Source organism: Diceros bicornis, chromosome 7 (genome assembly GCF_020826845.1).
Source record: "Diceros bicornis minor isolate mBicDic1 chromosome 7, mDicBic1.mat.cur, whole genome shotgun sequence".
Classification (NCBI taxonomy): domain Eukaryota; kingdom Metazoa; phylum Chordata; class Mammalia; order Perissodactyla; family Rhinocerotidae; genus Diceros; species Diceros bicornis.
The window spans coordinates 32,228,227-32,241,495 of NC_080746.1; the positions used below are offsets into that span (position 1 = coordinate 32,228,227).

A 13,269-nucleotide genomic window follows, 5' to 3' on the forward strand; every position below is an offset into this window, starting at 1 on the left:
CAAATGCCAAAAGGAATCAATGAAAACCTGAACTGAGGAAAAGCCATTTGACTTTGTGGTGGGAGTCAGTAGTAACCATGGAGAGTGCAGTGCTAGGAGTTAAAGTCAAGGTTAAGCTTAAGTAATAAGATTGATGGCAAAAAGAAGAGAGATGCTCAAGGTGTAGTGGGTTGGAATAATAGTTATCATTGTGGTCTTCAATCTATTTTACAGGGCATACATGTTTACAGGAGAGAGAAAAAATCTGTATCAAAGAAAACACTTATACGGAAGAGAGAGGGTTGAAATCACAGGAGGAGACATCAGCTTAAGCAAAAAGAGACTGTACCATCTCATTGGTTGTTTCAACAATAATTTTCTACTAGAACTAAAAAACACATCCCAACATCACGTATATAAAGATGTCTGCATTGTTTAATGTTTTGTATTAAGAACTGAGTCACCCGATTTTGTAACCAAAGACCTCATTTCAAGTTTCTATCTCTACCACTTGCTAGTGGGACAACTATTCCTAACTATTCCACCGGATTATTGTGAGGACAAAATAGTCATATATGTTAAATTTATCGAGGGCCCAGTAAACGTTAAATGCTATTTCTTTTACCCAACACTCGAAAACGTTGACTGATTCGGAAAACCAGCTGACCAGCCCAGCTGTCATTGCAATGAATTATAGCTGGGGCATGAGTAGTTGAGAGAAATTAAGAACTAGGTAAAAGGTTAGTAGGCTTAGTGAACATTCCACTTTGTCTAAAACACGGAAAAATTCTGCAGCAGTAGAACATAATTTGAGACCTGAATCATAGAAAAAAGTTCTGAAGACGGCACAGATATATATCAGAGACTCTCAAACAAGCAAGTCATAGTCTGGGCATTGCCGCATAATAAAAATCTCATAAGGAAGTCCTGAGCTTCCTCACATATCTCAAATCCATATCACAGACATGAGGGCTGCGAGAGAATGGTTCCAACTTGTCTGAGCTGAGCCATGGTACAAGCAGCTTATCCCCACCAGGGCCTTTGGTTTGATCCTTTAAGGAGAGCTACAGCTGCGAAAGTCTGTAGGCTGGTTTCAGGGATGTGCTTCCTATAAGCATTTTCCAGAGTGTCTACTAAATTATCCAGAAGAGGAAATATTATTGGCAAACAAGTTAATAAAATGCTCAAAATAATCAGAGACTGCATGGTTATAAGATGGTGCGCAAATAGGCAAAAGTAAATATGCAGTGCTTCATTCAAAATCTCCACTCAACGGATATATCCAAATTTTTCCTGATAGTTTAAATAATTTTAATCTCAGGAGAGTAAAAGAAGTAAAAATCTAACCATATCTACGAGACTTTTTGCAGACAACTTAGCCCAATGAGATGTGGCCCTTTTATTTGTGTCACTTGGTATCTATTTATTCAGTGATTTATTCATTCATTAGTTCATTCAACAATCATTTGTAAAGAGCTACTAAGTTGAGTTAGTAACTACAAACTGCAATTTCATGAGTTTTGGTAAAGGAAATAAGGGTGATTGAGTGGTAGCTTGAAGGAGAAGGTTCTTTCAGGCCTGAGGGACAGGGTGGTGGCATGGAGACATTATTGTAGACATGATGGAATTAATGTAACCAGCCTAGTGTCTCACAACATTTTCTGTCTGTTAGGGAGGCAAAATTTCTATATCCAGAGTGTCATGTCAGGTGATCGGAGTACCACAAAGACTGCTAGGAGGTGGACTGGAGTTGCACAGATGCATGTCAATGAGTGACTTAGGGTTGATACTTCAATCATTTCTACCTGGAGGGTAACCAGGAGGACTGAAGTAACCAGTAGGTGCAAAGTGTCTGTTGAGTGTCTGGCACACAGTGGTTGTCCACAAATCTACCACGTGGCCATGTGTAGGGAGAATATATGGGGTGGGACAAATCTTTCCCTCATGTTACTCCAAAATCAAAAATAGCTTTAAATATTTAAGATTTCTGGGCTAAAAAGAGGTCCTACAAGACTTGTAGAGCCAAAAAAAATAGAAAATATTTCTGACACTCAAATTGAAGTATAAAATTAAGAAGGTTGAATTTCCAAGCATAAACAAATATGAAGCAAGAGTGAAATTCCAAGATTGAATTTAATATGGAAAAGTACAAACATATTTGAGTCCTTCCACAGAGCAGCCAGCACGAAGCGACCAGGAAAACCATGGAAATAATTCGCCTATTTGGAAAGAGTCAGGAGTCAGTTGACACAGCCATACTCATGAGAACCCTCTTAAGCCTGTCATTCTCCCAGGGGATAAAGGGTAGAGGGATAATTTTCACAAAATTACATTCAAAAGTGATTATGGGGAAAGAAAAATCTCCCAGAGAAAAAATATCCAAATGTGAAGAACATTGAAACTTTAACACGTCTCGAGCTTCTTGGAAACTACGCAATGTCCAGGCATTGCTAGGATTTTAGTAGGATTTAATCCCCAACTTTATGTTCTAGATTTTTATGTTTTCTTTTTCACTCTCAAATAGATCACACACTAGCACTAGCCCAGAAGTTACATATGCTCTGCTATGAATACCTAACTGGAAATTTCAGGATTCAGGACCCCGTGAATCTTTGAGGCTTGCCACTTAACCAACACTTAATTTAAAATTCTTTGTTATTTTAGGAAGAAGTTTAATGTAAATCTATTTTAAGCAGCCAGTTTCCAATCCACGTCAGCATCCTCAAAGTTGGGACGACACACTTAGAGCTTTTAGGTCAAGAGCTCTGGACGCAGACCAGGAGAAAAAGATGTTAGTCCAAGCTCTATTCGCTCTTTTCTCCCACCCCTGTCCTCCTATCCCCAAAGAGGTGTGACCCTGGGCCTGTGGGCAACCTCTCTGTCCTTTAGTTTCTTCATTTGGAAAATCAGGATGCTGGACTAGAGCCGTGGTTTTTGAGCTTCACTGCACCGAATCCTTATCATTCCATAGAAAATGGGGACTTTGCTAGAGAAGAGGGTAGGGGGACAAACTGAGAGTGATGTAGGTGGGACTCCCAGTAGCCATCCCCTGCTTCCAACAGAGCACTTCTGCTTTCATCCAGTTTGCAAATTGATTTTCCCAAAGGGATTTTGTTTACAAAAGTTTGAAAATTTCTAGACTGTAGGATATATAGACTCTTGCCAGATGGAACATTTCATGAAATTCTTCCAGGGTGATATCTTACATGATTTTTTGCCCAATTCCAGGTGGTCATAACAGTATTCTGAGTTAACCCTGGGACCCTTGTTTCCCAGGCCCCAGTGGAGCTGGGGGCAACCTATTCACACTGACCAGATTCCCCAATATAAGGGTGTGTCTGCCACCCCTTGACTTTGAAAATGCAGTCTGTTCAACCTCTAATATAAAGAGCTCCCTTCAGTATTTTCCTTGTCTATGCTGGAGTCACTTCAATTGCTGTGTTCTTTGGTCTTCACCCCACCCTCCATCTGATGCCTGTGAGCAGAGGATTTCATCTTCCTGAGAGCTTCCTCCTATTCCTCTTACCATCTCAAACTCACATATTCCTTCACTTAGATGAGGAAGTTGCGGTCAAATGATTGGAGAGGAAATAAGCTCTTTCACATCAATCCAACATATATCGAAACAATATTTATGCGTAAGATGTTGTTCTTAGTGTGACAAGGAAAACGGAAATCAGTAAGGTGAGAAAGCAAATCTGACATGGTTGGAAAGGTGGGAGAACCACCAGATGCTGGAGTGGAAGAATATAGGCAAGTGTTTCTCAACTTTATGTCTCATTTAAACACTTGCAAGGAAGGAGCGTGCGGCATGAGTAGAGGAAGTTACAGATTTAGATCAGCTTTTCTCACCAAGAGTGAAACGGATACCACTGGTGGCCCCCAAGACACTTTAATGTGGAACATGAATACATAAATGTTCATTTTTCATTACATAGCCATGTATTTATTTTAACGTGCATACAAAAACAATAATCCATTGAACTATGGTTTTACAGATATGATAGCCTATAAAGAGGCAAAACATTTAAAATAAATTTAAAGAAAAATACAAAAGCAATACTAGAGGTAGCATTAAGATTTGGCAAAAATCATGATGGAAGTAGGAGAATCTAAGGAAGGTCAGGAAACAGGACTTGACCAGCTCCAGAGTCTCTTCTACTTCAACATTTTCTGGTAAAACTTTGTACAACTTTATACAGACTTCCATTAAAGCCATCTTAAGGTGTCCCATAAGACGTATATTCACTAATTAGCCCCCTCCCATAGTAATTGATGCACAGAAGATACTAAATAAGATCTTTTGAATGAATGAATGAATGAATGCGTAAATACATGAATGAATGCTTATATGAAAGAATAAATAATTGCTCCTGAGCCCCAAGGAGCAAAGATGTGCTCACATTGAAGGGAACAAGGATGATTAAAAATAAGATGCCAGACTCACACATGGTCTTTTGCCAGCCCCTGCCTCATCTGGTACATTCTGACAGGTTTCAGAGAAGGATCCCATTTGTCCCATGATGCCGATGGGCAGTGTCTACACAGGGTGAGGAGTTCTCTCAAACCCCACCTGTGAACAGGGGTCTTCTCCTCAAGTTCTGAAACTCTGGGCCTGAATGAAGATTAAGGGAACCGTGGTGAATGGAAATAGTGTACCACGGAGTTTAGCAAAGGCCGAAGGGAACAGCACTGAACCCAGAAGAGTCATCCCAAAGTGAGTGCCTGCAGAGCTAAACTTCAGTCAGTACAAGTGCAGAACAGCCATAGAGCATACGGTGTCAGTAATTCTGCCCTCTGCCCTGGAGCAAGGTGTGTGTACAACCCAGAGCATTTTACGACCAGCAGAATCAAGTAGCAAAACCTATTTTTTAGAAAGTTCATGGAGCACTCTGTGATCTCTGTCTATAGTAAGGCCTTTCTCAAATAGGATAGAAATGAATTGGGGAAAACAACAGTTTACACAGTGAAGTGTGTCTCCTTCATGCACGTCCTGTTTGATATTAATCATAAGATTACAACACCAAGCGTATCCAAATAATCTGCTTGGAGTCATCATTTCTGATGATTGCTTAGGTTGTTCATTGCTAATCAAGAGGATGTTATGAAATGTGAGTCAGACAGCCTCTAGCTTTCTGGAAGTGCAAGGGCTCTATATATAAAGAGGGAGCTTCCTAGTTGAGGTATTGGAGCTGCAGGAGGTAGGGAGGCATCAGATTCCTTTCGCCAAGAAGGAAGACAGAAGCCAGCATGCCCAGCCTTCCTCTGCTGCTGCTGCTACTCTGGGGCGTGGGGTCTCACGGCTTCCCAGCAGTGCCTTCAGAAACAGAAGAGCAAGATGCAGAGATTGTCCAGGTAAATGCTGAATTTCACATGCCAGAAATGCAAAAGCCTTCATTTGCATTTTTCCACAGTATAATGGAGTAGTAATAGTATAATGGAGTTTATTTAAAGCTGGATTTCCTACAGAGAGAAATTTTTGTCAGAGAGGGCACTCTCCCGAAAGATGCACCTAGCCAGGCATAGGCTGGCTAAAGGAACAATATGCAACTTTGGCTCTACAAATTGTAATTCTGACTTCATAGTAACTAATGGTAAGGAGATTTCTACTCTGAAATTACAGTTTCCACCAATAATAAGGATAATAAGAACCATGGAATCTGAATGCAATCTTTAAAAGTAGTTCTCTGTTTCAGCTAAAATTTCATACTGTCAATGTTTAGAAAAATGAGAAAGATTTCCCATCTAGTGTTTGAGTAATTTTATCTTTCATCAGAAATACCTGGAAAACTACTACAACCTGAAGAGTGATGGCAAGCAAATTGAAAAGAAGAGACACGGTAGCAACCCAGTGGTGGAAAAACTGAAGCAAATGCAGGAATTCTTTGGGCTGAAAGTGTCTGGGAAGCCAGATGCTGAAACCCTGAAGGTGATGAAGCAGCCCAGATGTGGGGTGCCCGATGTGGCTCAGTTTGCCATCACTGAAGGGAACCCTCGATGGAAGAACACACACCTGACCTACAGGTAACCAGACTGAGCATCAGAGTGAGAACGCTATGTCCCATCAGAGTCATAAGAAATGAGCTCTGATGTGTCTGTTTTTTATTTCATTTTAAGGATTGAAAATTACACACCAGATTTATCAAGAGCAGATGTGGACCAGGCCATCGAAAAAGCCTTTCAACTCTGGAGTAATGTCTCACCCCTGACCTTCAGCAAGGTCTTTGAGGGTCAAGCGGACATAATGATATCCTTTGTCAGGGGAGGTAAGCTCTTCTTGTGGCATGAAAGTATTCTCACCTTAACTTCACTTTGCCTTTAAATCGCTTCAGCTTTGCAGCTAGAATTCCTTGTTTAAGAGGAGTGTTAATTTTATGTGCTTAAGGAGTGAAACTGTATCACATTTGATGGCAGTCTGTTTGCCTCTAAGCAAAGCTAATGCTATCCCTCATTGGTTAGCCTTAAGAAGAACCAAGAGGGACATTTGTTGAATTCTGTCTCTTGTAGATCACGGTGACAATTCTCCCTTTGATGGACCTGGAGGAAACCTTGCTCATGCTTTTCAACCAGGCCCAGGTCTTGGAGGGGATGCTCATTTTGATGACGATGAAACGTGGACCAGCAATTTCAGAAGTAAGTCAATTAATCTTGTCTCTCTCAATTCCCCTACCCTCTTCTTGGTTCATTGTAATATTGGTTGATTTAACTGAAAGAATGCATTAATAGAAGTATATATTCTTCTATTACCACTTAGAAATTTGATGATACATCTAGAAAACTGTAAGAGAAGGATATTTCTGTTAGTAACAACATCTTAGTGGCTACAAATAGGTCACTCTAAAATTTCTATTAAGAAAATGTTGAAAATCTCAATATTTTCCTTGTGGGAACCTACATAGAATCTTTTTTTTTTTTGGTGAGGAAGATCAGCCCTGAGCTAACATCCATGATAATCCTCCTCTTTTTGCTGAGGAAGACTGGCTCTGAGCTAACATCTATTGCCAGTCCTCCTTTTTTTTTTCCCCAAAGCCCCAGTAGATAGCTGTATGTCGTAGCTGCACATCCTTCTAGTTGCTGTACGTGGGACGTGGCCTCAGCATGGCCGGAGAAGCGGCGCGTCGGTGCTCGCCCGGGATCTGAACCCGGGCCGCCAGCAGCGGAGCACACGCACTTAACCGCTAAGCCACGGGCTGGCCCCATAGAATCTTTTTTTACTAGAGACACACCAAAATTTAGCAGTGTTAGTAAGATTATGTGGAAATTAAGGGAGGAGAGGCTGTACATGTTTTCCAAAATTTCCAGCATTAGGCAAGTATCAGTTTGCAAACAGGAAAAAAAATTACGTGAATAGAACTCTATTGCTTCTCTGTGATATCACATATTCCATCTAACCATTGACAAGATTGACTAATCTGTGCTAGACTCTCAATCGGCTGAGTTTGCTTTTTAATTGTATCAGTGTCATCATAGAGTTTAGGCTTTGACCTCTCTCTCTTCACTATTAATAAATGCCTTCCTCCCACCTTTGGAAAAAAGTTTTATATATATTTTACAAAGCTATCGAGAACATGTGAGCATTAGTCCTTGTAGAGTTGTAGATTACTTCTTAATTAAATATCTCAAAGCTGAAAACATTTCAAATAATTGCAAACGCATTTATTGGCCCTCTTAGATTACAACCTGTATCGCGTTGCGGCTCATGAATTGGGCCATTCCCTTGGACTCGCTCATTCTACTGATATTGGGGCTTTGATGTACCCCAGCTACACCTTCAGTGGTGATGTTCAGCTAGCTCAGGATGACATCAATGGCATCCAGGCCATATATGGTGAGTATAAAGAAAGACATTATGGATAAGGGGCTATTAAAACAGCCATTAACTGCACCCTTTAAGAAGCTGTCTTTCATTGCTTATGTAGTTTCCCAATGCCAGGCAGAACTAACTCCACATCTCTCTTTGCTTTAGGACCTTCCCAAAATCCCATCCAGCCAACTGGCCCACAGACCCCACAGGTGTGTGATAATAAGCTGACCTTTGATGCTATAACTACAATTCGGGGAGAAGTGATGTTCTTTAAAGACAGGTAAGACACCAATTGTTCTTTGTGTTTTGTATTTGTAATAATAACAACACTTACTACTATGGGTGCCTAGGGGCCACTACTGTGCTTCACACATTATCTTACACTTTTTACATACATAGTTATAATTATAATAAATGTAAGCAATTGCTTGCATTTGCACAACGTAATGAATTTATAACAGCTTCTTTTCCTCACATGTATTCTGTTATATGATTCTCAGAGAAAACACCACTGAAGTAGACAATAAGCCAATATAATCCCATTTTACAGGTCAGTAAAGTAAGGCAGAGAGAAGGAAAGAGATCCTTTCAGGTCACAGGAGTCATTTGTGGCAGAGCAGTAATTGGGTCTTCTGAGCCCTACTTCAGGGCTCTTTTCATTTATGCTGCTCTTTATGATGATAGGCATATTAGTACTTTCTTAGGGGAAATCAGTCCTTTTCATAGCACCATCATGCTGGTGAGGGTTTTGTAGCCACCCTTAAAGTATTACCCCTTCCATCCTAGAAAAGACAGCCATTCCAAAGCCTGTGATCATGACAGGTCTCTGTTGCCCGCCAAGAAGCCTAGAGAAGGGGAGAAGCCATTGCAGGGAGAATCTCCAAGAGTTCATGAGGACCCTCCCTTGGGGGCATATGGGGAGTCACAATGTGCTTCCCTCCTCAGAGGAGGATCCTAGAACTCCCCCTGCAGTGTGTGGCCTCAAAAAGTCTAGAGTCCCCTCACATGCAAGGGGCAAGCTTGTTCTATGTATCATACTGATTCCTAAAGGATCAGGCAAAATAGTAACATAATCTTTTTCTGAATGATACAGTCCACGGCATATAGAAAGTAGAGGTGCTCTGAAAGGCTCGCTTCTCCTCAGCCACTCTTCTTGGAGTGTTGCTGGTGCAGTTTTATACTTTGTGGTCATATCTACTCCAGAAAGCAGAGTATTGGCTCCTAATGCTTCCCATTCTCTGCTTTACTATTTTTTGTGTGTGTGTGTGTGTGTGTGTGAGGAAGATCAGCCCTGAGCTAACATCCATGCTAATCCCCGTCTTTTTGCTGAGGAAGCCTGGCTCTGAGCTAACATCTATTGCCAATCCTCCTCCCTTTTTTTCCCCCAAAGCCCCAGTAGATAGTTGTATGTCATAGTTGCACATCCTTCTAGTTGCTGTATGTGGGACGCGGCCTCAGCATGGCTGGAGAAGCAGTGCCTTGGTGCGCGCCCGGGATCCGAACCTGGGCCGCCAGTAGCGGAGCGCGCGCACTTAACCACTAAGCCAGGGGGTCGGCCCTGCTTTACTATTTTTGAATGTAGAAGATAAGGCTGACTGTAAACTATAGAGGGTGTGGGCAATGCTGAGGAGTGCTAAGGAACTACATACTTTTAAAGGAAAGCTCTCAATATAGCAGGACACACCTTTCCAAACAAGTCTTTGAGGGATTACTCCAAGGAACAGGACCAAGTCTAGGATTTGCAGGAACTGAAAGGACACTGAGATCATTTAAATGTCACGAAGACATGAAGACATGAAAGGCTAGAAAGAGTAATGGTAACTGACTTGCCTAAGGTCTCACAGCCAGGCAGGGGCAGGACTGGATCTAGAAGTCAGATTTCTAATTGCCAAGGCCATAGTCTTCCCTGTGGTGTGGAATCTGGAAAACTCTTCTGTCAGCCCACATGACAATCTATGCTTCACTGTTACCCCAGTTCCTATGGACTGTAGAATCAACTTTGTAAACCACCAATCAAAGGAGGATAAAGGGAGTGGCTGCCAGATCTGAGTTTAAAATCAACCTTCGCTTCTTTTCAGCTGCATGGCCTTAGATACCACCTTGGCCTCCCTGACCTCAATTTCTCACCTGTGAGATGAGAGTAATATGCTCTTGTAAAGTTTTTGTGAGGTAGGGCACGATGTAGGTAAAGGGCCTAAGTGTTGGAAGTGTGCACTAAATGTAGTATGTTAGCATTGAGTTCCAGCCAGTGGTGTGCTGCAGCTGCTCATAGAGTTTCTCCAAAACTGATTACTAAATTTTGAGAATTTTGCAAGCTGATTGCTAAATACAACCAGTATTAAAAGTTAAATTATGTAAACTTACAATTATATTTAAACCAAAAGTAATAAAAATAATCAAAACTCATCTCTTTGTAATTATTTTATGACATTTTACTATTTATTTGTGTTCCTGAGGTTGTTTATGCCTGATGTATTTGTACGGTGGAAATACTATACAATGTGCACTACTGCAAATCTCCTGAAATCTGCCTTAGTGGGAGTATTTCCACCATGGAAATAAGCAAATGCTACAAGCTGTGACTGCTCCCCAGCCCCGTCTTGGAAAGCCAGATGTTAAACATTTACCAGCGCACCACCGGTGCCAGCAATAAGGAGGAGCTGGATGTCAGCCAGAGCTTGCTATCACTTAGATCAAAATCTTCTTTTCTTTTTTTCAAATCAGGTTCTACATGCGCACAAATCCTTTCTACCCAGAAGTTGAGCTCAATTTCATTTCTCTTTTCTGGCCACAACTGCCAAATGGACTCCAAGCTGCTTATGAGGTTGCTGATAGAGATGAAGTCCGGTTTTTTAAAGGTAATGCTTCCAGTTATTTTTCGGTTTTTATGAATAATTTTTTTATCTTTTTGGGGACTGATATATAAGAGAGTACTAGCTACCTTCTATCCATGGACTTTTGAAAATCTACTAGTCTCACTTACCAAATCAGTGGGAGTCCATCATCTTAATTAAGAATTGCATAGTGCATTTCTGAGCCATTTTAAACAAAAAGCATATGATTGCAGATATAAATTTTCTGCCTGTTTATGAATCGGGACTTATGAAAGTGTTTTTTGTGCAAATGATTTCTGTATTTTCAACTCTCCACATCCCTGGGGGTGCTCAGCAATAAAATTGAGAGACTCGGGCCAACACTATAGAGAGGATTGAACAGAAACATTTGGGTTGTATGATTTCCTAAAGCCTATTTTAAGTACAAATAATTCTTCTGAGAGAGGGGAAGGCCCCCACTGGGCAGCCAGATAGGGGCAAGCAGCCTTGCTGTCAAAGCATGGTCCTCAGACCAGCAGCGTTGACATCATCCTAGGAGTCTGTTAGAAATACAGAATCTCATTTAGCATAATGCCCATAAGGTCCATCCACGTTGTCAGGTCTCACTCCAAACCTTCTTGAATTTTAGCAAGATTCCCAGGCAATTCGTATGTACATTAAAGTATGAGAAGTCCTGAATTACCGTGAATTGAATGGGGCAAACTTCTTTGATTCTATCAGAATGAAACATAATCCAATGATCAGCTCCTGGCTTTGAAGATAGTATGCCAAACACCATTATTTCTGCAAATATATGTTTGGCATAGTACAGACAAACATTAAGACATTTGACCCAGTCATACACTCAAGGCAAAGAGTTGAATGCAGTTCAGATGGGCAAAAAACTTTGAAACGGGCTTTCTAGCCCTTATCTCATAAAATTAAACAGGATTTTAGATACACAAAGTTTCAAACTACTTTTTCCTGAGGGGTAAATAAGTATATTTGTGCAATGAGATCAATCCTGGCTTCAAGATATAAGACCAGTTTTATGCGATGCGGAGCCTACTAAGTATAAACATACAGAATCTGGACACGGCATAAATTCAAGTATTTAGAACTGTATTCTAGTCAGATGCAATGATTTTTATCCAGGGTTGCAAGTCATTGCAGATTGTGAGTCATTACAACACGCTGGCCCTTAGGATACTATTGGTGTGAACTTCCACAGCCCCTGAGCAACCTGGACAAGTGAGTTTTATACCACAGAGGTGGTATAATGAACTCTTTAGTCATGTGAACATCTGGCTTTGGGAAGCAGCCCCCCAGCCCCATAAACCAATCATTCTCAAAGCTTGCCACAGATTAGAATCATCTAAGAAACTTTAAAATGTACACTGAATTAAGTGGTCTGGGGTAGGACCAGCATCGGTATTTTTAAAAAATCACCCTAGATGATTCTAACCTGCAGTCAGGACACTGCTCTAGCATGTGAGATTAAGAATTTAGCTGGAAATCTGCTTACTGTCTACTGGTGCCCCAGGCAAGTTTTTTCATCCCTGTTTCTTGATTGGCAGGTAATAAGTACTGGGTTGTTAAGGGTCAAGACATGCTCTACGGATACCCCAAGGACATCCACAGATCCTTTGGCTTCCCTAGAACTGTGAAGAATATTGATGCTGCTGTTTCTGAGGAAGATACTGGGAAAACATACTTCTTTGTTGCTAACGAGTGCTGGAGGTAAAGACTGAGTGCAGAAAATGTTAGGGTCCCAGTTCCTTCAACATAAGAGAAAGTTCTAGATTGAACCAATTTAAAATGAGTCTCATATTGCCTTGGCTAGCTGACTTTTCTATGAATGGCTGTAGCCAGTCCAGCATCCAAGTCTATTGATCAACAATCATCAGGCAATACCTGTCCCAGAAATCCAGGGAGCACGTGGGGCAAAATTTGAAAGAGAAGATGTGAAAAGGAGGGTTTTCATCTTCAGAGAGCTACTTCAGCAAACAAGAACTTATCTTTCATCACCTTTTACCTTAACAAGACATTGTGCGGCACCTGCTGGAGAATTATAACTAGACGTTGGAGCTCAGAGGGACCTTATAAATCTTCTAGTCCACCCAACATCCTACCTCACTTCATGCCACCTCCCTATTTTAAACATGATCTATTGAACTCCAAGTTTTTATTACATTCCTGCTGGTGAATTCCCTGTAATGATTTTGAGCACGCTACGTTTAACAAACAGTTCTGACACATGCAATTATTTTTTGACCAGGTATGATGAATATAAACGATCCATGGATGCAGGTTATCCCAAAATGATAGCAGATGAATTTCCTGGAATTGGTGACAAAGTTGATGCTGTTTTCCAGAAACATGGTAAGTGAATATATATGTATTTTCTCTATTCTGTTGCCATAGAGTAGCATCAGTATTGTTATTTGGAACAGCACACACCAAAAATATTTATTGTCACAAATGACTTGGGTTCTTTAAGAATTCATGTTAAACCTAGAAATCATTTGTATAATGTAGTAAGTTTCTTTTGTTTCATTTCCAGGATTTTTTTATTTCTTTCACGGAACGAGGCAATACAAATTTGATCCTAAAACTAAGAGAATTTTGACTCTCCAGAAAGCTAATAGCTGGTTCAACTGCAGAAAAAATTGA

The 13,269-nt window shown here is 40.8% G+C and overlaps 1 protein-coding gene across 1 annotated transcript; it reads left to right on the forward strand.

Moving 5' to 3' along the window:
* Nucleotides 1-5,229: 5,229 nt before the first annotated feature.
* Nucleotides 5,230-13,269, forward strand: LOC131407917 (interstitial collagenase). Its single transcript, XM_058544513.1, has 10 exons — nt 5,230-5,334; nt 5,756-6,003; nt 6,097-6,245; nt 6,487-6,612; nt 7,652-7,807; nt 7,946-8,063; nt 10,508-10,641; nt 12,174-12,336; nt 12,875-12,978; nt 13,160-13,269. Exons 1-10 carry the CDS (start codon nt 5,230-5,232, stop codon nt 13,267-13,269), a joined length of 1,413 nt encoding a protein of 470 aa, XP_058400496.1.